Genomic DNA, 25,958 nt, shown 5'->3' with positions numbered 1-25,958 from the left:
TTGCCTCACCACCAGCTATTTTCAGTGGGACAATGAATTCTACGAACAGAAAGATGGAGTAGCTATGGGGAGCCCTCTCAGCCCAGTCATAGCTAACTTCTACATGGAACAATTTGAAACACAAGCTCTTGAAACAGCAACCAAAAAGCCCACTATATGGTTCAGATATGTGGATGACACTTTCACCATTTGGAGCCATGGAGATGAAGAACTCAACAGGTTCCTGGAACATCTTAACAGCATCCACCCTAACATCCAGTTCACTATGGAAAAAGAAAAGGAAGGAAGACTGCCTTTTCTAGATGTCCTAGTCATCCGCAAACCTGATCAACAATTGGGTCACACCGTTTACAGAAAACCCACACACACAGATAGATATCTACATAAAAACTCCAACCATCACCCAAGTCAAAAAAGAAGCACCATTAAAGCCTTGGCAGACCGTGCAAAAAGAATCTGCGAACCCCACCTCCTCCAAGATGAACTGAACCACCTCAACTGGGCTCTACAGGCCAATGGATACTCCACCTCAGACATCAGAAGAGCTGCAAGACCAAGAACAAGCCACAAGAGTAAAGATGAAGATCCACCCAGAGGAAAAGTGTTCCTGCCATACATCAAGGGAACCACTGATCGCATAGGGAAGCTGATGAGGAAACACAACATACAAACAATCTACAAACCCACCAGGAAAATCCAACAAATGCTACGTTCAGCAAAGGACAAGAGGGATCCTCTCACCTCTGCAGGGGTCTACCGTATACCATGCAGCTGTGGACAAGTCTACATAGGGACCACCAAACGCAGCGCCCAAACAAGAATCCAGGAACATGAAAGGCACTGCAGACTACTTCATCCAGAGAAGTCAGCCATAGCAGAGCACCTGATGAACCAACCTGGACACAGCATTTTATTTGAGAACACAAAAATGCTGGACCACTCTCACAACCACCATGTCAGACTACACAGAGAAGCCATTGAAATCCACAAACATGTGGACAATTTCAACAGAAAGGAAGAAACCATGAAAATGAACAAAATCTGGCTACCAGTATTAAAAAACTCTAAAATTAAAACAGCAGAGAGAAAAACAGGCAGGGACATCTAATCACCTTTCAAGAAGAGTTTGCTCCAGGCACTGTCAGCCCATTGTATGCTAATCAAGGTGGTCAGTTGAAAAGATTCACACCTAGCCCAACTTACAAAAGCCTTTTGTCTCACCCTGATCATTCCACAGATATATAAACCCCTTTTTCCCAGCTCCAGCAGACCTCTGAAGATGCTTGCCATAGATGCAGGCGAAACGTCAGGAGAAATGCCTCTAGAACATGGCCATATAGCCCGAAAAAACCCACAAGAACTGAGTGATTCCGGCCATGAAAGCCTTCGACAATACATAGATCTCTTTGTTCTTCGAATAGATACCATCAGACAATATCAGGAACTTCAGAGAGATCTAGGAAAGACTGCTGCCTGAATCCATGGTCAGTTGCTACCAGTCAAAGTTGACCATAATGGGCTACATGGAGAAATGGCTTGACTTAGTATAAAAAAAGTTTCCTTATTCAAACATGGCTAGCATGTCTCTCACCTATTTTGTGCATATTTTTAGGCTGAAAACTTACGTACATTTAAACTTTGAGTATCATTCTAAGCACTCTGAAAACTGCAATAGAACAATGGGGGCATTAGATGTTTCTGTATGGAGTACATAAAAAATCATTTTTGAAAGGCTATTGATTTTGTTTGGCTACTCCCATCCCCGAAATATTAAAAAAGTAGTGTGAACTTAAATATGAAGGCAAATGAAGTGTTATGATGTTGAATTCAAGAATTGTGTAGCATCATCATAAACAATGCATTAGATGTTACTGACCATTGGACATATGTCAAACTAATTCCTTGTACTGAGAGTTTGACAGTACTGTTTGTACAAGGCCTTTACACTTTAAATTAAATGGTGACTTAGCTGAATCACTTTGAATCTGTTTTCAGGAGAAAGTAGAGTTTTCCACTAACAACATCTTCAAAAAAGTAAAATAAATGTCTTCATCAATGAGAAGAAACCTGTGACCCTCTGGATACTGTAACTTTCTAATTCTCATGCCATTATATACAATGTTGTAGTAAAATGGCAAAATCAAGGTTTACTTTTTGATTTTTTTTCTTTTTAATATTTTTAAAACATGGTTGGTAGAATGTGCAGATGCAGAATCTAAAGATATGGAAGGTCGAGTACTGTCACACCAAGACCACAGTGCTGTGTCTATAGGAACGTGTTTTCACGGGTGTATTTTTTAAATGTGTCAATGAAATGCTATAGGAGCAAGTGTGTACACAGTACAATAAATCACAACACTTTTGTAACTAGTCAAAGAAAACAGGCTATGGTCTCATATGCCAAGTTGACATATTTCTGTCCAATTGCTTCTTTTTTAATGGCTAAAGGTATTTGGGGAGACTTCAAATTTTGAAATACTGTAGTTATGGCAACCATAACATGTTTGTGATTTTCAAATGTTTTTATTGTAATGTTATGACTTAACATGAAATTAGTCATTGTTTTATTGATTATCATGTAGCCATGAGATCTGACAATACAAAGCATTGTATTGTTGCAACTATTTTAGAACTAAAACTGTGATCAATAACCACACTGCAGCAAGTCTACCCTGAGAATTTCGTATCTTCAGCTCACGTTCTAGTGACTGTGGAGCACACATGATTGGAATCCTAAATTGAAAACTGGCTTCTCCATTGTCGGCATTGTTTTTTCATTTAATGCAGTGTATTATAGCAATATTTAGAGGTACCTTGTTTTCAGTTATTTCTGTTGCATAGTCTTTCTTTCCTGAAGAATAATCTTGAAGACTGTGCTTTAAGGATGTCACTACTGGGTAAACAGGACAGGATCAGGACATTTTACCCCAAATAAGAATTCCCCAATGAAATTTTCCTCCATTTCCCAAATTTGGGAATGCTTTCCCCAAAATAAGAATCCCCAATAAAATGTCCCTCCAGTTTTGAAATTTCTACCATTGCAGTAACTTAAAATTTCAAAATTTGAAAAAGCAATTTAGATATCCAAGAAAAAAGAGCAGACAGGCATGTCAAAAGGGGGGGCATTGCAGATACTAGGGGTAAATAGTTTCCAGTTCCTCACTCAGTGCAATATTCAAAATTTGGGGACAGAAAAGGGAATTTCATTTGGGGGTAGAATTCCTACTAAGGGTGCAGGTGGTCTTGTTATATTCCACCCTCAATAGCTAGAATCCTATTTGGTAAACTGTTACAAATGTGTAAGGAGATGCTTTCTACAGATCTAGTCTATAGCCATTCATTCATTCCCCTTTATTATTGTGATAGGCCTCTTGGCATGTTGGCTTTCACTCATCTAATTTTAGAACTGCTTGTTTCCTAGAGGCCACTTTTGTCTTGGATATCAAATCTGGATTACATTATCTCTTCTGTTGGAGTAACTCAGCAGTCGCTGTGTCACCCGGTTAGCACTTAGGGTTGTCAAATAACAGCGTGACACTGTGGCAAATAGTGAACAGAATGGCAGTGTTTTCACCATGTTCTCTTACCATAGACAATTTCTGGTGTTTTACACTAATGCAAAGTCATGGTATGTGGGCCAGAGTCATTCTGCAACCCTGGGCTACACTGTAGATAATTGGTCTGCCAAAAGTTCCAGGAAAACTTGAAACAGTTGTTATCAGTGTGCACAAATATGGCACCATTCCCTTGCACATTAAGTTGTTTGTTTTCTGCATTAGATAACATAAGAAGTACTTTAGACTATTGTTTACTTCTGTTTTGAGTATGGGTGTGTGTTGGGCTAGAGAAAAAAAAATCAAATCCAGAAACATAGTTAAGGAGAACTGAAAGTCTATATTTGTTTCTTCATTGCAGTTTCACAGAGTTGATATTGCCAGGATCAACATTCTCCTTTTACTGCTAACTTTCAGAGAACCATCAAGTTTTGTAATAGTCCCTTGTAAACCTGCATGGGTGTTTCCCTCTGCCATCACTTTCTCACCATAAGAACTTGGCTCCATTTGCCACCAGCATCCCAGAAGTGCCAGCAGCGTGATTTTCAATCTGTTTCTCACAAATAGATTGCTCCGTGTGCCAAGCCAGCCACCAACTCTAGCTGCTATCACATGGGCTGGTTGCTAAACATGAAGAGGCGGCTGCCTGCCTATCTTAATTATCTACACCAAGCCTCCTGTAAAACACAGAGAACTAACCTCCCCTCCTTTTCATGGGACTGTTTTTATAAATAACAGATTCTTTAACCTAGTGACACTACACTGTTAAAAGAGCAACACACTATACAAGTAAACAGATTGTAGCTCAGCAACGCTAGTTGAATGGCTATGCATAAGAGCACTGCAAAATAAGTAGGCTTTTATATTTGTCTGAATATTTGTTTTTATCCTGTCAGCTGTAAAAAAAAAAGAATAGGAGAAATTATCTCACTTTTGTGGTAGGATAAAACGGGAATTAACAATGCAGTTCCAAAGGTTCCCTGGATTCACTTGTTGCAGGGAAAGCAATAATTCCAGGAGGTTGAAAGCAATCCACTCCTAACCCTTTAACCCTACCATTCTTCATGACAGTCCCCATCAAACCCCCATCTATTATAGTTGCCTTTATCTTCTTCTTATACCCTTCACAAGCTCTTCCTGACAGTTTGGATCAATATTCCAGGTTCACTGGTGCATAGCTAAATGACTCCATAAACGGTGTGCTGATTTGTCTAAGAGCCAATTCAGATTCTCAAACTGAGAGTTGTAATGCTACTATCAGTCAACTTGAATAGCTAAAATTAACCTTTAAGAATTACTAAGGTTGTATAACTTCTGAGCTGAATCTGTGCCAATGTCACATGTTATCAACTCCGAGGTTGTTTCCCCACCCCATCTACACAGAGCATTTATTTTTTAAAATCTAATATAAATGATTAATTCAAGATAGAGAAGTTACAATCCTTCAGGAGTTAATATATTAATTCACTCGTTGCCTTCCATAATGACTAGATTGGATAGCTATGCTTACATTATTAGGTGATATAATAACTAACATATAATTTGCTTTTCTTCTTTCGGAAACTGTTTTAGTAGCATGAGGTAGATAGAGAATGGGTAGCAGCTGTGTGCTTTGGGAATGAATCCAAACATGTCCCTCAAATGGTCAAACCTCCTTTGAATATTGTACCAAAAAAGAGATCTATCATCTTGGGGCAGCCAGCTTTTTCCACACGCAAGTGTCATTTAGACTTTTGGAGTTTGCAGCAATGCATCCAGCCATAAGCTCTCTTTATCTTTTCCCCTCATGAGGATGGGGAAATCCTCTTTACTTGAAGTGATTCCTGATATCCTTAAAATGCCTGTTGTTATTATACTGACACAAAAACACAGCATGTCACAGCAAATGGGATCTATATGCTGGATTCCGTATCACAATATCACAAGTCGAACAATTACCATATATATACACACACACACACACACACACACACACACACACACACACAAAGACACACACATATATACACACACACTATTATTGTTTTATTTCTTACCTACCTCCCCCCATGGCTTGAGGAGGATCCACAGCACAGTTAAAAACACCACACAAATACTATAAAAATTCTACAAACATAAAATCTTTTCTGTGGTTGCCCCCCCCCCCCCTTTTGGAACTCCCTCCCAAACTGCCTCCTTCTGGACTGGCTAAGTGGAGTGAAATTTTGGGCCACTATATTTTATGTTTCATCTCCTCCCTGCAGATTTATTTTTGTCTTCATTTTAAAAGAAAAATATTCAATAATCAATTTTACTAATATTTCTCCCCCCCCCCCCCCCAATTTTTCATGAAAAAGTACTTTTGGAGAAAATTGAGGGTTTGTTTTCAAAATTTTCAGGGTTTTTTTCTGGATTTTCACATCTCTTGGTTATCAGGAGATGTGGAGGAAAGGGTCATCCATATTGTGATGGCATCCAACTTTCCATCTCCGTCACATCTGAATCAGGTGCATCCTTGCAAGTTATGTCCCAGTGCCTGGATGCAGTGGTGGTGGACTGGAAGAGGACCAGTAAACTGAGGCTGAATCCTAGCGACATGGTGCCTATGTCACACAGATAAGGTTGCACCTCTGAAGAATCGGGTCCATAGCTGATGGATATACAGGGAATAATATTTGCCACTGGAGGTCCAGGTTTTTTCAATGGTTTGGAGTACTTCTATCAGCTTCACCTGCTCAATCAGCTGGAACTATTCATAGACCAAGATAGCAGGACTATTGCAATGAGGTCTATGAGGAGCTGCCCTTAAGGCTGGTGCAACATCTGTAGCAGTTGCCAAATTCTTCACTGGGTTTCTGACTGGGATGGCCCACCATCTGCAGATAATACCTCTATTGAATTAATGGTACTAGCTAACTTTTTGCAAGTGAGACCAGTTTTAATGTTAGTGTATAAGGTTCAAAACAAGTTGGTCCTGGTTTACCATCTTCTCCATTTTGGTCTTGGATGTCATCAGGAAAAGCCACCTGAATTGTTAATGCATCTATAGATCATAGTTATCTGATTATAATTAATTATAAATCATCAAACATTTATCCACTCCATTATCTATTGTCCGTTCCTTGGTAAGATTCAATTTGTGATCATGATTCCATAACAAATTCCTATTTCAGTCATAATAACATTTACTTTTGATCCTCAGTTTTGATCCCCTTTAGGACTAGCTGCAGAGACCAAGTTTATTCAGTTGCCTATGGATAGAAAGTTAAATCAACAGTTTTTCCATTATGCATTTTGGCATTAAAATAGCTTATTTAATGGTGTTAGTTACTAATGAGAAATAGCTTCTTATCTCTGGTTTTAGATGGCATTTGATGTAGCTTTTGTGATGTAACTTAGTCTGCTTTCTTTCTACCATTGAAATCACAATCCTTTACAAATCTAGTGAGGACCATTTTTGAAATGTTGTAATATTTGTTAACTGCTTTCATCTACCCTGGGTAGTATGTAAGCACCAGCAGGATGAACTAAAATTCATATTTAAAGTGCATTGGATAGCTGATATTTGAATCAAGGAATTGCTAGTTTGCAAAACAGTTTCCGGAAATACATGAAATATTTTTTTGGAAAATGAATATATTTTAAACATATCTGACATCTTAATCACTTAAATGTTATAAGGGGAGAGTTATTACATATAATTAGTAATAAAAATATTATTGTATCAACCAGCTTTTGGGCTAGTGGTCAGAGGTATGTAAAGGCTGTGCGCTACAGTGTTCAGTAGAACTAAATAAGACTTGGTCTCATCTAAGTATGCCTAAGTAGCCTTTCTTAGCCTTATTTTCCTGTCTCCTTAAAAAAATCATTTTTCATGTTAATATCAAGACTGGATCTGTAAAGGAAAAATGGTATTGCTGTAAAATCCTCCCAAATGTAAATAATTGGTTTGTTGTCGTAACAAAAGTGCTTTGCTCCATTCTAGATATCAAATCAATGCCAGGCTTTTTGAGTCACTTGTTGAAAGTCCTGAATTGCAAACACCAAAAAAACAAAAACAAAAAAACAACAGTTGATTGTACAAGACATTTCAGAATTGAGAGAACGTGTTTCACTCTGAAAGCTTGTTACTGGAGATATGAATTGCTGCAACCAGTATATTCATAATTGAAGAATTTAAAAGACATAATTTGTGTTTTTCCCCTAAATGCACATGAAAAAGATAAAAAGATCTATTATAAACCATGTATAGTAATTGTAATGTTTTGAAATATTTTAATGTATTTTAACTTAGATTTTAATTTAATTGTTTATTTTAATTGTATATCATTTTGAAGACATTGAATTGTTGCCTATGTTGTAAGCCACTTTGAGTTCTCCTCAAGGTTGAAAAAGATGGGATATAAGGATAGTAAAGAAAGAAAGAAAATATTTCAAATATTGAGACTGTATTACACCTGTTCTCTTAAAGACATGTATCAAGTCTGACTGTCTCTGTTAATTAGAAGTATGAGAAACTATGCACTGCAGTGCAACAAAAAGGGGGGACAGAGGCACTAGGACTGATGCTATCACTTGCACAAGGGTTTAAGAGTGTCCTTACATAAACTCAAGAACTTGGGATTCATTTTCCCCCGAAAGGCTTGCAACCCAACCATGTGGCTTTAATTACTGATTGCACTACTCAGGTTTTAATATATTTTCTTAGTCTTTTATGTTTCCTATTATGAGCTATGATTAAGCAGTGAAACCACCTTCTGTTGAGAAGTAAAGAATGAGAGGAGTAAGAGCTCAGAAGGGAAAACAGAACATTGCAGCTTAGATGGAAAATGTGCATGGTAGAAATACATTCCAGTCAGACACAGAAAAAATTATGAGCTGTTAATGCAGCACATTTCTTGCTCTACTGTATCATTTTAAGACTCATATTTCTGGAGGAATTAACAGTCTATTAGTATTCATATTATATAATCTGAACTGCAAAAAGCCAACTGTGCATCAGCTTGAATACATATGTAAGTGTCTAAACATATATTAGTTTGATTTTTCAGTTAGAAGCAAAAGACTGTCAAAAAAATAATAACCCTTTAATTGTTTAATATTTTCATGAGTTGCAGAAGCATACCCATGTGCACGCACACACCTCAGAAATAATAATTTCTGCTTCTCATATCAGTTCACAGACAATGTTTGCTCATTCTGCTTCAACCTTTGTGATGCATGTTTCCCCCCTCCTATATCACTGTCAAGGGCCTGTCTACATAGACAAAAATTAATAATAATCTCTTAGCTGTTTTGATCCTGACATGTGACATACGGTCTTTTTAGGAGTGAAAGTCCTTTTTATAAGATTTTAATGCAATACAGTGTTCCCTCGCTACTTCGTGATTGACTTTAGAGACCTATTCTTTATCTTCATTTTTTTCACAGTGAGGACATTGATTTTTAGATGGAATGTGGTCCTTTCAAGGGTTGGCTTGATGCTCCTTCCACATTTCTCCCTTTCACCCTTCATTCATGCCTCTTCAAATTCCACAGCACTGTTGGTAACAGCTGGCCTCCAGTTAGAACGCTTTAGGACCAAGACTTTCCAGTTTTCTGTATCCATTTTCCATTCTTGAGTTGGGAGTAGAGTAACTGCTTTGGAAGACAGTGATCAGGCATTTGAACAACATGGCCAGTGCAGCAAAGTTGATGGCAAAGGATTATCACTTCAATGCTGGTGGTCTTTGCTTCTCCCAGAATTCGGACATTTGCAGGATTTTTCAGAGGCAACGCTGATGGAATTGTTCCAGAAGTTGAGTGTGATGTCTGTATATGGCCCACATTCCCTGGAGAAACAGCTTCCTGGCAGAGCTGCGTTAAAGAAATCACTTGCTCAGAACTAGGTGCCCCACCATGAGATAACGATGAAGGGATCAGTCAGGCTACTTCCTCCTCATTGATCTCATGGCTGTGTGCCATGTTCCAATGTCAAAGCAACTGATTTACATAGTGGGGCTGTGCAGAGAAGTTGTTTAATTTTAAATTTAAAAATCACAGACTTTATACTTCTTATTGGAAGATACGGCATACTGGAGATTGTGCTGCATGGTCCTTGTGGTCTCTTCCAAATCTATGATTCTCTGGCCAAGCCATAACTGAGTAAATGTTTTTCATTTTAGCACCTGCATATTAGGAATTGAAGGGGATGCTACACACACACATCATTCTTCTGATGTTTTGAGTTTTTCCTTTTCTCATACACTTGGAGACTTTGCAAAGGAGAATATCAACAAGAAAAGATGTGTTCCCACTGCTACTTGTATTCCCCACTTCCAAGTTACATATTGCTTTTCTTCTTTGATAAAATCATTGAAACTTTCCTCTCAGTTTCTCTGCCTGGAAATAAGATAGAAAATTCCAATTAGAGGTGTGTGCACTCCTCAAATAGGAATTATAATTTTCATAACATCAGAAGGCTTGCCTGGCTTGTCAGAATAGAGATCAAGAAAGAGAAGTATGTGATAAGTACGTAATTCTTAGGAAGCGATTACAATCTTGTATCTGTTTACTACATCTTCTTTAAGGTGGCGTTGGTAGCAAGAGAACAAATATTTCAACACAGTTGGACTGGATTTGTTTTGCACCTGAATTCTACACAACTCTGCTGGTTCAAGGACATCAATCTTTATCTTTTCTTCCCTTAAATGGGTGATGTAACACTGGGCATTGGCTAGAAGTGAAACAAGAAAATCATTGCAGGGTGCAGGGGACGAGACTGTAATTTCCTCTGGGAATTGTCTGAATTCGTGTTCCTTTGAATCTAAAATATCTAAATTGCATGGGGTTAGTGGTGAGGGAAAGAGCGCCTGGTTTCCTTCATTCTATAGGTGTGGGAAAAAACGAAATCTGCTCTTAATCTCAAGGATTCTCTTACTCAAATAAACCAAGTCTCTTGAGGCAAATGAGTTCTATGGAGCTCTTGTTAACCCTAAAGCCAATTCCCCTGGGTGGAGAGTTGTCCTTTGTTCATGATGTCATGGTCAAATGGAACCAGAAATACGAAACACTAGAAGTTTGTGAGCTCCTTTTTCTCTGTTTTGAAATGTAATTATATGTGTATCAAGGAATTTTAGAAAAAGCAGCTTTTCTCTCCCCCTATTTGACCTTTGCTACAGAGTTAATGAAAGGTTAGGTGGATCATTTTAAATATGAGCTTCAAAATACCCCTTGATAGCCTAGGCTTTATTAAAGCCAATCATTTTCTCAGATACCAACAACTATACTATACTATTCATCTAAAACATTTGTGTGCTGCCTCTTTAGGGCAAGGGGCAGCTTTTGCCACATAAACCATATAAACTAGTTCCAGCTACAATAAAGCACAGTGTTTATAAAAAAAATCCTAACCGATATCAATAGAAACAGTAGCCTCTGAAAATACCACACTCTGTAACCACAATACAACAAAACCAGAGTACTGATTTAAAAACATCAGGACATTTAAACGAGGCAGCATTGTGTCCCCCTTGCAAAACTGGAATGGCAGTAGAGCTTCCATGCTCACTTTACAGGTACTTTGGAGCAATTGTGGTAACGCTCCCAGTTCTTGTTACCAATTATCCTTGCCTCCTATAGTTCCACATGAAGATCAGCATTACTCCCGCAAAGATTATTATGTCGTGATAAAAGTTGGTCACTTAACAGCTATCAAAATTGCATAGAATAAATTATTTAAAAACAACACTGGGATTCCAAAAACCACAAAGAATGTACCTTGGATATTAGCAAGCCTCCTGTTGCACTGAACTTGGCAATGTGAACAACTTTAAAAGGGAGGCAAGGGAGTGGTTAGTAATCAAATTAAAAACAAATTACCACAGAAGATGACAGCTACATATAAAGACTGACAGAGCAAGCGGGCTGAGGAAATTAGGCTGACTGAAGGTGTGCGGTATCCAGACTTTATTCCTTCCAAAATAGGTGTGGCTCTGGCTGGCAGACTGGGGCCCAGAACTTTTAGTTTTGACAAGTCTCCTATTGGTTTCCATGTGTTTAAAATTAGACCAATCCTAAACTTGGTTTAACTTTGTGCCACATCTCCATTGTTTAGTGTACATTCCAACTTCAAGCATGCCACTTTTCTAGATTCATATTTCATGTGTACCCACTTAAAGTTGTGACAATAAGTTACATACACAATAAGGTCTACCCCATCCCATCAGCCGACATTTCAAATCTTGTTGGCTGGTAGTTCCTGCCACTTCAAGGCCCCCCATTTGGATTGGAAACTCATCTTCTATGGAATCAGGAGGCACACTTATTTAATTCAGGATATATTTTTGTTTCTTGTTACTTCCTTGTTTCTTTCTGGTATTGCTTTTGCTTTCTTTTGTGATCCTTGGGAATGAATGACAGTCTAGAAATAATAATAAATATAATAATAGTCTATATAAACATCATAGTATAAAGAGAGGAGTGTGCAACCTTTCCCAGACCTGAAGAAAGCAGCTAATTTTGGAGAAGAGCATAGATAACACACATATGAGTAGAAACACAGATGCAAAACACAGCTAAGGTGTAAAGAGTATGTTGGGATTACTGTGGGAAAAGGTGACTAAAGTAATCTCTTCATTCCCATTCCACTTTGGCATCTTCAGTCAACACTGCCACTTTGACATCTCCATTAACAATGCAGAAGCAGCAGTGGCTTCTCCTTCCAGATTGACTTCTCAGTGATCTTGACTGGTATCACTTATTCTTTGATATAGAATCACAGGCTACAATTGGTAGACCATGGGGGAAGCATAGCGTTACACAACAGGTTTGCCATCTTTTATTTGCTTTTGGATGTCCCCACTGTGTTTGTTTATGTGTTCTCAGATTATGATCTGGAAAGCCCTTCAGTTCCTTAGAAGCATATTAGGAGGTGTCTTAGCTAGACAATATGAATAACAATGAACAAATTCATCTCTTTAATTGTTTGCTACTTCTGATCTTCACTGCAATAAGTGTATCCAGCTGAAAGAGTGCTCTAGACAACACTTACTTCACAATTAAGGCTCATCAGTTAATTGTCCTTTGAAAGTTTCTAGATACGTGGAGAAATCAGTGAAGATTTAAATGTGGTTGTTGTGTGCCTTCCATTAATATATCATGGAAAGATTTCTTCAGAAGAGCTTTGTCTTTGCCTTTCCCTCAGGCTGCAAGAATAGGGCTTGCCCAAGTCACCCAGTGGTTTCCAGGGCAAGCAGGGATTTGAATTCTGGTGCTCCAGTGTCATAATCAAAGCATAAACCACTGGTCCTTGCTGGCTGTATGGCAGCAAAGAGAAAGCAAAAGAATGCAAAGAACTAGGCATGATTGTTTGCTGCTTGGATTTATCTTGGGGAACACACAGAGCTTGATAAAATGTCCTATGAAGTGCTGAATAGCATTTTATAAAAATAAATTGTGTTATTATTTTTAATTTTAGTACTTATCAAAGTAGAGTTCCTCCTCTCCCCAATTTGGGAATATTTGTCAGATGTCCTCTAATGTATGACAAAGGTCTTTGACAAAAGAGAAAATGTAGTTACTTGTCATTAAATGAAATGGTTTTCAACTTGCTCAGAGTGCAAGGGAGAATATAATTTATATCTGGATTGACAACTTCTAAAGAAAGTTTTCATTTCAGCATATGATGTTAATCCTTAAGAATTGGACCAACGGTAGAAACACTGACAGATACTGTTCTTAGCATCATTTGCTTGATACTTAGCATTGTTTGTTTCATTTACTGGATTTAGCCTTGACGGTGGATCTGGAAAATATATAGGAAATGAAAATTGAAAATACTGCTGAAATGGAATCTTTTTTCTTGTGGTTAAAACAAGTCGCCAATTGAAACAGAGGCTGTGTTTTCTTAGGGTGGCAGTGCTTGGAAATGCTGTTGAATTATTTTTGGCTCAAGCCAGTAGCAGTAGCTCTGTAATTAACCTTGCTTTAAGTGGTGGACTTTATGGCAGAAGTGCTATTATTTTAATAAAGGAGCCATCCAAAGAATGTAATCTTTAACATCATGTGGCATAAGACTTTTGTGTTTTGTGGTAAAAGAAGACCACTTTAATGTTGGCATGTACATGGAATAAAAATGTCATTATCCTGAAATATTTGCACTAACTAAATTACAGGACATATTCTTGTTATAGTGAGAGTGAACTTGTTGTCCTCTCAAAATTACTTGTGATTCTTTATTATAAGATTATAATGTGGACTGGAGGAGGGTTAGTGAAATAACTAGGACTGTTGGAGGATGTCCTAATAGTTCCAGCAGAGTAGCCAAGTATCGTTTTTTTGTTTGCTATGAGTTTTTTGGGCTATATGGCCATGTTCTTTTGTTGCATTTACCCTAAGTCTAGAAATTATAGCTAAAAATCAACTCAAAATGTGGTCAACTTTTCCATGGGTCACAAATACACTAATGTTGATACCAAATTAAAACAGAGGACAAAGTAAGTAGACTATACTTTCTGAATCTTCAGCTTGCACCTAAAGGACCGATGCAGGTTGAAGGAAATAATTTAATTAAAATTCTAAAACATTCAAGAAGCTACGTTACAATGGAAATCTGTGAATCACCACTCATGCTCAACCTATATAAACTGATATATTTATTCAAATGTTACAACATGGTGATAAGCCTGAAGTTGCTTCGGGCTAAAAGAAATCAAGTGGTGAAATGCCAAAGCTCCGAAACCTGTGTTTGTTCAGAGAACTGCAATTCATAAGACAATATTGTATATCAGATCAACACATGAGTATTTATATGGAGTCTTTTAAGACCTCATCACATTAATGTCCCTAGTGTGGGGGACAGTGGGGGCAGCATGGTGAATCCATGGGGCAGCAGAGAAAAGCATCATACTGCTCCCTACAGTGCCAGCATTCCCACCTTCCCCATCATACAGGGGAAAGTGTTACTGCCCAATTTCCCCCCATGCTGGCCCCATTGTAGGCTGTGAAAACACGAGTAGCCACCCGTGTTCTCAGGGCTCTGTCCTAGGGTCACGTGAAGGTCTCCAGCAGGCTCTATCCTGGAAGCATCCTTGGACAGAGCCAGAAGTCCATGTGATGATGTAGATTTTTTAAAAATCAATTTGACTCTATTGTTTTGTTAGTGTAGGGCACATGACATTTCACATTTGCTCAGTTTGTAATTTCACCGGCATGGAAAATGGACATATTGGTTATGTTAGAGCATAGTTTGAAGTAATCACAGGCATAGTTTTGCTCCTGTGCTACATATGCCCTCAAGCTCTTTTTTGTGTTGATTGCCTCCGATGTTCTTCATAGTTACCTTTTAAAAATAAAAATGGACATTGTCATTTCCAACTGAAATTTGGCACCATGTCTCCAAATGTTTGATTATCAATGCCAAAAGGAACTAAATGACTTATAGGAAAGTTATTTGAAAAGAAATTGGAATACTTATTGAAATAGATACTTTTCTTTGCCCAAAACCACAAGGGCAAAGCATTTTAATCTGCCCTCACAGTGTGATTGACCTAACCTATGAGCAGCACCATGTCACTTCAATTCCATGTTTTAATGTAATAAAAATCTTGATGGTGGAACACAATTGTGTAAATATACCTCTGGGGTTTATTTATTTAGTAAAATTGATGGCTTTCTTCTGCATCAACCAGTGTGGTTTTTTTTTTAACTACCTGGACTTTGGTTGGTTGGGTTGATTGCATTTGGCTTGGCTTGGTTTGATTGTTGCATTGTAGCATGGTCTTATTCACACTGAAAAATAGTCTCAACAATCCCCTGTGAAGTAGCTGTTGGCTGCTACCTCACAGGGGTAGCAAAATAAGCTACTATCAAAAATTAACTCTCGGCAATGTGCTTTTAGAATTCCCTGCTGTGCAGATGGCCCCTCTAGTTAAATAAATATCCCAATAGGTCTGTAATTAGTTGTTTTCTTTTCCCGATATTTAATGATTTCTCCTGCTTATTCTGGATGTCATATATCATATATGGACCATCCTTACTAAAAAGTGGATTGTTGCATCCTATGGATGGAAGATTGTTGGAAGGGGCTAATTTTATATTTTCAACAGTACTGGCGGGGTTTGACAGTATTAATTGCCCTCTTCAATTAAGCTAGACTTTGGCATGCATGATGAACCCAAGGCTTCCTTCCAATTCTACAACTACTGTAGAAAGAAGTAGAAACCTCCCCCATCCTCCAAGTTCAGTGAAATGTTAGGATTTCCTTTGGCAGTGTTCCAGCTGAGCACAAGACTTCACACTAGACAAGCTTTCAAAGTATAGATCATAAGCAAGCTCCTCTAGTTCTCCAGATCAGAACTTTAAAAAGTTACTTTTTAAAACAAGCTTTCCAAGGACCCTGCAAGATTGGATATTTTGTTTTTTGTTTTTTCAAATAGGGCTATGAATTACTTTACTATACCTAACAATATTTTTTCCAAGCTCTTCTCCCGTGACCTTATTTCAATTTTAACAAAATCTGTTCCCTCTTCTTCTCATGCTGGAAATTAAGCATAATGATAGAAAAGCAGAATACTTGATCTTACCTTCTTATTTAATTGATAGGGATGGCATGATATCAGAGACAAAATCTTGCCCTGTGAGGAAAGACAGGGGCCAAAGGCCTGGCAATTATACTGTTTCTAGCCAGAATCAGAGAATTGTTGTCCTTCACTACACCTGAAGATAGCCAGCCAACAGTATCCTCCAAAACAAGGGAATGGCTGAGGGACTCAGAGTAACTTTACTCAGCCTTTTCCCTGAGCAGTTGGATCACTATACCTTATGGAATGGCACAGATGCACACTGTGTTTCATCAAATGGTCATTCATGTCTCCATTGGAAAGCATCAGGACAGAAGCTCAGATCAGTTAACTTATTGTTAGTTTGAGGGAGAACCCTCAAATGTTTAGTATTTGTGGAGAATCAAGTCTAATATGAAGAGGTGGCAATCCAATTGTGTGCATACTTACTTGGAAATAACTTCCAAATTCTTCAATGGAACCTGTAAATAAACATAGCTAGAGCTGTTATGCAATTTTCAGCCCCTTGAAAACTTCTAGAATTTCCACTCATTTTGACATGCTCTTTCTTTCAATTATTTTGTGTTTGAAATCTACAGGGCCAAAAGTGTCATTGTTAATTTGAAGAAACTGCTTATTTTTTTCAGTCATAACATTTCTGGGAAAGGAAACAGCCCTTTGTATAACGGTTCCAGAAGTCTGGAGAGTTCATTATTGTATTTTTTTTATTCCTGCTATGTTCTTTTTTTAATTGCTGCAATCATCTTTTGTGTAGCAAAGTAGTAAATCTTTTAATAGCATAACTTGAGTTCTGCCCTTTACTTGTTAATATGTAAAAATTCTGTTCCCTGTTCCATTTTCATAGTTACTTCTGCAAGACTGATATGGGTGCATTATGGGAAAATTACATTTACCATTGCTTAACTATTCTAGTTGGGAGTACAATGGGGTCATTAAATTAAGGCCAATGCTGTAGAAATCATTAAATGATTTGTATCATTTGCTCAATTGAAGAATAATTAAAATTGTGTTAAAGGGGATTACTAGTCTAGTTCAGTTAACTGATGTATGTGCCCTTGAATGATAGAAGAGATCTCATGATTCTACTTATCCCCTTTAGCAGCAAGTAAAGGCTTCAGTATTACATCTGATCATGGTTCTCCTTATTTGGGAGGAAGAGAAAAAAAGAAAAAATGCATCAGAAAGGATTTTTCTTGTAGAAGCATTGAATTCTGGCAGCAGAATGAAGATTTCCTAGAAATGAGCAGGGAGGGGCATAACCTGTTATTCTGTTACAGACAACAAGATGTCTTAAAACAGCTTTGATCACTGTGTTGTTCATAGGGAGACAATGTGTTCGTTGTTGTTACAATGAAGGCTGATCCAGGTGGCATTTCCATCTGTCAAACCATATTTTTCCCATTAACAGAGCAGTGACATTTTAAATGCAGAATGTGTTGTGAAAATCCACCTTGAATAAACTTACAAGGATATGTGCTTCTACTATATGACTTCCTTTGGCACTGTCACTTCTTGAACAGATATTTATGTGAAGCATGCTCTGTAATTCAACCAAATGATCCATTTTTCATTGTAAGTGAAGAGTTAGGTGGCTGTGCCACTGGTGTTAATTGACTTTTCAGTTTAGTAGTAAATTCCTCTTTTATACATCCTAAAACATCAACTTATAGGTTGGGTCTCCTTTATCCAAAATGCTTGAGACCAGTGGGTTTCAACAACTGAGTGATCCGGGTTAAAACCATTTCTTTCCATGGAATCCTATGATTCTTCATCAAACCTCATAGGATACAAGAGACAGTGATCCCAGTGAAAACCATTTCTTTCTGTGGGATCCTGTGGTTCTGCATCAAACCCCATAGAACACAAGAGACAGTGGTCCCAGTGAAACCCATTTCTTTCCATGGGATCATATAGTTCTGCATCAAACCCCATAGGATACATAGGATGCTGACAGTAGATGGGAAACTTTGATAGTTCCCATCACACCTGTTTTTCAGTTGTAAACATGGGAGTAAAATGCAATAAGACATAGGAGCTCTGAACACAATTGCTGCCCCCTGTTCAGAGTTTCCTCTTTTGCCTCTTTTCAACCCTAGAACATGTGATGAGCTCCGTGCATCTCCATGCTTGAAAAGAGGCTGAAGTGTCCTACGATATGGATGCATTATTTCCCAGTGTGATGAGGTCAATTGCAGGAGTTCCCTTCTTTCAGGACACTTCTGCCTCTTTTCAACCAAGGAAGGCTATGAATGATGGCCAGAAGTAGCTTAACTCATGTGATGAGCTTAGTACCTCTCCATGCTTGAAAAAAGGCTGAAGTGTTCTACACCTGGGAAATTTCTCAATATGATAAGGTGGTTAACAACCACATGGAATGAACATAAGGAGAGTTTGAAGGGTGCTTTGGAATAGGATTATCATTCTTCATTACACTTGATTTTGAAGAAAGCAACAAATACTTTTGCTATCTCCCACAGTTCAGGACATATTGTGTGAACAATTCACACATGCTTTTGTGCACATTTTTGTGCAAAAATAATTAGTTGATACCTTTTTCATTATTTAAAAGATCATAAATCAGATCTCATAACTTTTGAGATTCGTTTTTATAAGCATTAAACTGAAAATGTGACTCCCAAAACCTATCAGACAATAGAGCAGATCTTGTGCTGGGAAATATCGATGGTCGTGTTCTTCCAGTTTCAATTTGCAATTAGGCAAGTAGATGCAGCAGGACACTGAGAAATCTATCTCAGTACACCATGAAATCAAGAAAACATTTGCAATCATAATTTCTAAACACTCCAGCCTGTGGCACCTTGGAAACCCTTTGATTGTGGCAATGCTTAGCTTAAGAGGTATGTTTTGTACAATGACATCAGCAGAGGTAGCTATGAAAAATGTAACTTCATAATTGCAGCTACATCTTTTGATGAAGGATATTGGCCAACACCTCTGGATAAAAAAAATGCTCAGAAAACGCTTTTTCAGTGCAAAATTAGAAGAATTCCAAACTGTGAAGATTCTTGTCAGTCCAAGGATCTCATCAGGCTTTCCTGACATTTGAGAAACAAATTTTCAACTATTTATGAACATTTTTCATCATTTTTCACTCCTATTGAGGAGGCCCTACACTTGAAGCTGAGTAATGCAAACCTGTTGGTGTAAACTCAAAGGTTTGAACCATTCCTCTGTGAGAGAATGAGGGTATTTGTTCACTCAGCATAGCAAAAATAGTAACAGAAGAAAAAAATTCTCCTGACAAATGGTATAATGCCCACAAGATTAAATACAATGATGCAACTTGATGTTGATGGTGTTAGACAGACTTGTTTTCTGTTGTGTTGCATATCCTATTTTAGTCTATTGGCAAATGCAGCAGTTCTACTTTTAATGATGTGTCACATCAGGAAGATTGATTTTATTTCTTTACTATGCCAGCTCTGTATTGGTTTCCTTTTCTTTCTCTGAAGATTCTTATAGAGAGTTGGAGTTAAGGAAGTCTTTCTGAAGTTATTTTCATTCTAAATGCCTAGACTAGAGTTACAACAGTGGCAACTGGTGACTTCCAGGTTAACTGAGTGGCGAATCCTGTGAAGATTTTAGTGTGAGCTTTCAACCCCATTCACCTAACTCCCCACCATCACCACCACCACATTCACATGAAATCTATTAGACTCTACTGAGGACCAGTCCTTCTACTGCTTTTTGGCCAAATTTGTGAATTTATAATTGTCTAGAAGAGAGAAAATACACTGTGTGTGTGTGTGTTTTTTTCTTTTTATACTTCTTCTTCTTCTGATAGAAATTCGGGTGTAACTCATAGAGATCTTAGTCAGGATCTTACCTCAACTTTAATAACCCCAAGCAACTGCTTCATATAAGTCCTATTTTAATAACAATAAATACCACAGGAATTAACAATAACCCAGCTATTTTTTCGTAATATTCCTACTTTATCACAGATGTTTCAGACTTTTGGATATGGCTTCCTGCAAGGAGTGGGTGGGAATAGAAAGAAAGCAACATCTGGCATCCACATGGCAAGACCTCATAAAAACCATGACATACCTTAACAATACATTTTCACTGGCTTTGTTGTATCAGCATATATGCACTAGATTCAGAGTGGATCTGTTTGAATGCTATCTTTACTCACAATATTGTTCTTGGTCTGTTCTCTTACAGGTGCATAGCGTAATGTCCATGCTGTGCTACACTCTGATTATAGCATTTCTGATTGGCATATGGGCAGCACCAAAATCTGAAGATAATGCGCCTTTGGGGTCTCCTGCAACAGCTGACATTTCCGGAAGCAGTCGGACTAAAACACGCCATATTATGAAACCAACCCGGCACAGAGACCAGAACCAACCTGTTGTTGGAAAGGCAGGGGACAGGGAAACTGGACAAGCATCAAATGTCTTTGTGGATCCAAAGCTTTTTCAGAAAAGGCGGTTCCAGTCACCTCGGGTCTTGTTCAGCACTCAGCCACCACCTCTGTCAAGGGATGGTCAGAGTGTGGAATTCCTAGACAGCACAGACTCCCTCAATAGGAATATCCGAACCAAGCGGGCAACTCATCCTGTACATAACCGGGGAGAATATTCTGTATGTGACAGTGTCAGTGTGTGGGTTGCCAATAAAACCACAGCAACAGATATCAAAGGCAAAGAGGTGACTGTGATGGTGGACGTAAACCTCAATAACAATGCTTACAAGCAGTACTTTTTTGAGACCAAGTGCAGAGACCCTAAGCCAGTGTCCAGTGGGTGCAGAGGTATTGATGCCAGGCACTGGAATTCCTACTGCACCACAACACATACCTTTGTCAAGGCATTGACCAAGGATGGCAACCAGGCTGCCTGGCGCTTCATTCGGATTGACACTGCCTGTGTGTGCGTAATCAGTAGGAAAAGTGAAAACCTCTGAGATTGGCCAATCCTGCCCTTCCCCCATTGCCACTTCCACCCGGCCCCCTACCTCAGTCTGTAAATTATTTTAAGTTATGTGGACTCTATGCTATATTTATAGTTTATATAGTAAGGAAATATTTATTAAACTCTTTAAAACTGTCTCTGTGTTGAGTACTTTAATGGGATCTGTCTCCTTTCACCAAATGATTGTCGCGGTTTTGTTTCCCGGAAATATTAACACAGTTATTAAACCAGTGATTTTGAAAGGGAATACTTGATAGTTTTCAGTACCAGTTTCCTGTTTATACATCAAACACATCCATTGCTTGTAACCAATGCTCTGTTGTTACTAAACAGACAAAAAACATAAGTCACCATAGTAAAATTCTGAACAGAAATTATAAAATGCTGCTTCTCAGGTTCTCTGGGAAGGGGGTAAAAATGACTTTTTTTCTCAAAGTTCCAGGGAGTGACATTAATTTGTGCCATAAAATATAATGATAGTCAATGGTCCTGTGGCCTGCACCAGTCCAGGGACCACTACTTTGAGTAATGCTTCTATAACACATTTATTTTCTGGCTCAGAAGCCTTCAGCCCTTCACATAAGCTGAAATTAAAATGAGATATGTAGTGAAAACAACATGACTTTCTACTTTCATTGTGATAAACAGTACCAAAATTTAAGATGGTCCTTAATCCAGCTAATTTAATTCAATTAAATTCTATTTGAACCAAAAGAATAAATTACCCCTGATTAAACTTTTTTGTTGTTTTCAATGGTACAAAAAATCCAACACTTTTACAATCAACGGTTCCATATAACTTCACACAATATTTTGCTTTCAAGTGTTATGTTCTTTTCTGTTTTACATATTTCAAGGCAAAATGGGTATGGAATTCCATCCTGAGTCATAGGTAAGTATGGTTTTTTTTTCATGTCAGGAGCAACCTGAGAAACTGTAAATCACTTCTGGTGTGAGAGAATTGGCCGTCTGCAAGGACGTTGCCCAGGGGACGCCTGGATGTTTTGATGTTTTACCATCCTTGTGGGAGCCTTCTCTCGTGTCCCCACATGGACAGCTGGAGCTGATAGAGGTAGCTCACCCGTGCCCTCCCCAGATTCGAACCTCCGACCTGTTGGTCTTCAGTCCTGCCGGCACAAGGATTTAACCCACTGCACCACCGGGGGCTCCTGCCAAGTATGCTGATTCCACTCAATTGCAGTTTGATTGGATTCACTTAGATGGCTTATAAAGGAATGGGTGTTTTTGGAAAGTCAAAGGGCCATTTCCCTGACTCCATGAGGCTGAAGAACCATTTTCATGGGCTAAAAAGTAACTTCCAACAACCAATGGTGATATTTAAGCACTTTGGGGTGCTACTTTTAATGTTTTGAAGAATGTGGAAAGTGCAGCTTTTAAAATGAAAATTAAGTGCTCCAAACTGATTTTCCAGATCAAAACTTATTGGGAAATGTTGTAGGTTGTGGGTAAGTGAGAATTTGGAATGGGGGAAAGGATCTATGGGACCTGCCCAAAGGCCCCATGTAGCCAAAGGAACACAGGAATTTGACTCCAGCTACAAAGGCTGAAATATCTGAAATACTTTTCTTGACGAAATTGATGGTTTTATAAAATAAAATAAAAACTTGTATTGAATACTTGAGATGTTGGAATCAGTAGCAAATGTGTGACAAATGATAATACACATGCGGTAAGAGATGCCACCCAGTAGTTTTTATTATGATGATAAATGAAGTGTAGCTAGCAACTGGAAGACTGTGTGAAAAATATGGAAGGTCAATGTGTTTGGATACAGAGTATTTATGAGCTGATCCATAAAAAAATGTGAATATGACTAATGATAAGTTTTAAAAAACTTGCCCTTCAAGCATTTTCCTTCCTGTCACAATCATATACTTTACCATATACTTATAAGAATTCATATGAATTCTTGCTAACTAATAATGGGCATGGAAGTATGTTTTCACAGCATTTAACAAAAAGATCGTTTTGGCCATTTTCAAAGGAATAGAATCCAAAAGCAACCCGTCTTTTTCCAGTTCCTGTGCTCCCACGCTAAGAGAGTTTTTCCAGCTTGGAGACCTCCATGGTGTAGCCCTTCGGCTGAGACCTATAACATGTGTTCCAGCCCATGTAGGCTGTGTAAAACAAAAGCTTTCATAGTCTCATTGTTTTCTTTGAAAAAAGTTATAGATATCTGTTCAAGATAAATATCATTGAAATGCTACATGATAAAATATTTCAGGATCCCAAATAGCAGTGTGGTTTTAGCACTCTCCCACCCATTATAACTTATTTTTCTACCCCAACCACATATAATTCACTTTATGCCCAGATAAAGCCAACAATGGGGTATATCAGCCCTGTTTTGCAGAGAAACCAATTACAGTTTTACCAACTACATTTGCAATATGTCATTCCCTTGTTCTTGGCTCTCTGTGTGTGCAAATATTTTAGTGTATGTGCACACACATATTCTGTAATGGTCAAAATCAAACAATGTGTGTTTTGCCTTACATTTCCACATTGTCACATTGAAAGTCTCCTGTAGAAGATGGCTGGTCAGTTATTTCTTGGGTTTTACCATAAGACCATTGCACAAAGAAGACCCCAAAACTGTCCCAATGACTGGATGGCAGGTATGTGTGACGGATCTAATCTCAGGGTGTATTGACATGGTGGAATTAATGACACTACTTTAACTGCCATGCTTCAATACTATGGAATACTGGGATTTGTCAATGAGATACCAGAATCCTTTGGCAGAGAAAGCTAAAGATCTTGTAAAACACAACTCTCATGAATCCATAGCATTGAGCCATGGCAGTCAAAGTGGAGTCAAACTGCATTGATCTTACAATCTGAGGTTTCATGGGCATGTCTTGGTTCACATGGTAGGGGTGGCCAGTAACAGAGGAGGCATGGAGAAAATGGAACACCTCACTTGTGGCCAGGGTTAGGTGGTTCTGAATGATCATAGAGCTTGTGGAGGGGTTTCAAGGACTGCAAGCCATGCTTTCCCACCTCTGCTTTACAAGCAGTTTGCCATTTGGTTAAATAAATATAAATATAAATTCCCATGTTGAAGGACACTTTAGATGAATTGTGGGAAGAAAATGAGAAAAATCAGCACCTTTTTTTTTGTCGTGTCAGGAGTGACTCCTGGTGTGAGAGAATTGGCCGTCTGCAAGGACGTTGCCCAGGGGACGCCTGGATGATTTGATGTTTTTATCATCCTTGTGGGAGGCTTCTCTCATGTCCCCCCATGAGGAGCTGGAGCTGATAGAGGGAACTCATCCGCCTCTCCCCGGATTTGAACCTGTGACCTGTCGGTCTTCCGTTCTCTCAGCACATGGGTTTAACCCACTGCGCCACAGCACCTTAAAATGTGTTTAAAGAGTTCTTTACTCAATGGGCAGAAAAGTGCTTTCAAATAATGTGCATAGTTTTTGAAATATTCACAGCATGTTCATATTCAAAGCAAATTTTGATCTGTAAAATGTGAGGATTATTGAATCTGGATGTGGACCAACCATAGATATCAGAAAGGAAGGACATTGGCAGATACATTACAGACTTTATAAATATGCATATTCCTATCAGCAACCCTTTTCCAGTTCCCTTTCAGCACACATCACCCACTGAAGGATTAAACTTGATCCAGGATACTGGATCCTTGAACTACAGGGTACATGGCTGTCACTGGTTTCAGGTGGCTATACTGTGGTTTACATTTATTGTTAGCAATAGTAAAAGCAGCAAAAACCATAATAATCCTAGTAGCAATATCCTAAGCTTTCATCAAGGTAACTTCCTTACTACGGAGCAAGATGTACTCAGAGGTGGTTTTGTTAGTTCTTTCCTCTGAAATATAGCCCACAGTACCTGGAATGTATTGGTGGTCCTCCATTCAAGTTCTAACCAGAATTTACACTGCTTATTTCCCAAGATCGGATGGAATCTGATAACTCTAAAGCAGTGTTTCCCAAACTTGAGTCCTTCAATTATTTTGGACCAACTCCTAGAAGCTCCAGCTAGTTTGACCAACAATAAGGAATGGGAGCTGAAGTCTACAACATCTGGAGAGCTCAACTTTTGGAAAATAGTATTTTGAAGAATTTAGGCCCATATACATCCATCCAATACTCAGAGGTGATCCCTCTTGTCTGATTTATATTACAAGGTAGATCACTTCCCTGTGAGAAAATACAATCAGTAACCTTACTTTATTCCTGCAATGGCTCTTGCCTTCCACGTTAGTGGAATAGTGTATTTTACCAGCTTTAGTCTGAACTTTAAATGCACTGTTCAGATTCTGAAGCCTATCTTTAAGCAAGGTTCAGCACCATAGATAGTGCTGAACCTTGCCTGAAGTGGATTAACCTCCTTGCTGATATGGGAGACACCAGCCAACATTACTTTATTTCAGTTATGGTCTTGATCATGTCAACCTCCCCCCCCCCCCAAAAAAAAAAAAAGCTCAAAGGAAATTCAGTTCAAACAAACTGGAGTACTGCTTGTGGCTCATGGGTAAGTGTCTAGCTGAAAGACTGAAACCACAAGATAATTTGCTTAAGTGTAAGTAGATCTACATGCAAACAAGTGCTGAGTTTAGCATTTCAAGCAGATATTTCAAAGACTCCTGCAGACAAGTACATTTTTATTACAAAACCCTGAAGCTGAATTTTAACCTCTATCTTGACATATCTTGGGGAAACAATTCAAACAGTGAGGCTCCGTAGCCTACGGTACATACACTGATGCCAGCCTCAGTCTGGGTGAAGCATATGCATTTGCTGGCACATGTGCCAAACATTTTCCAGAGGTTTGATTCATCAGCTTGGAATGTAGTCTTGAGGAAGTTCTTCTTAGCAGAATCTGTACCAGGGCTGTAAAGTTTTAAATTTGCTCCTCTTGGCATTTTT

General features: G+C 38.4%; 1 protein-coding gene across 1 annotated transcript in view; it reads left to right on the top strand.

The window, feature by feature from the left end:
* NGF (nerve growth factor) overlaps positions 1-21,168 on the top strand; it is a 74,700-nt gene extending 53,532 nt beyond the window's left edge. Inside the window, exon 2 of the mRNA XM_060772555.2 lies at positions 20,282-21,168. Within this exon, the coding sequence (XP_060628538.1) occupies positions 20,294-21,025 (732 nt within the window). The 5' untranslated portion in view covers positions 20,282-20,293 and the 3' untranslated portion in view covers positions 21,026-21,168. The remainder of the gene's footprint in view (positions 1-20,281) is intronic.
* Positions 21,169-25,958: the final 4,790 nt, after the last annotated feature.

Source organism: Anolis sagrei, chromosome 4 (assembly GCF_037176765.1).
Source record: "Anolis sagrei isolate rAnoSag1 chromosome 4, rAnoSag1.mat, whole genome shotgun sequence".
NCBI lineage: Eukaryota > Metazoa > Chordata > Lepidosauria > Squamata > Dactyloidae > Anolis > Anolis sagrei.
Note: the sequence above shows the minus strand (reverse complement) of the source record. Positions and strands in the feature narration are given on the sequence as shown.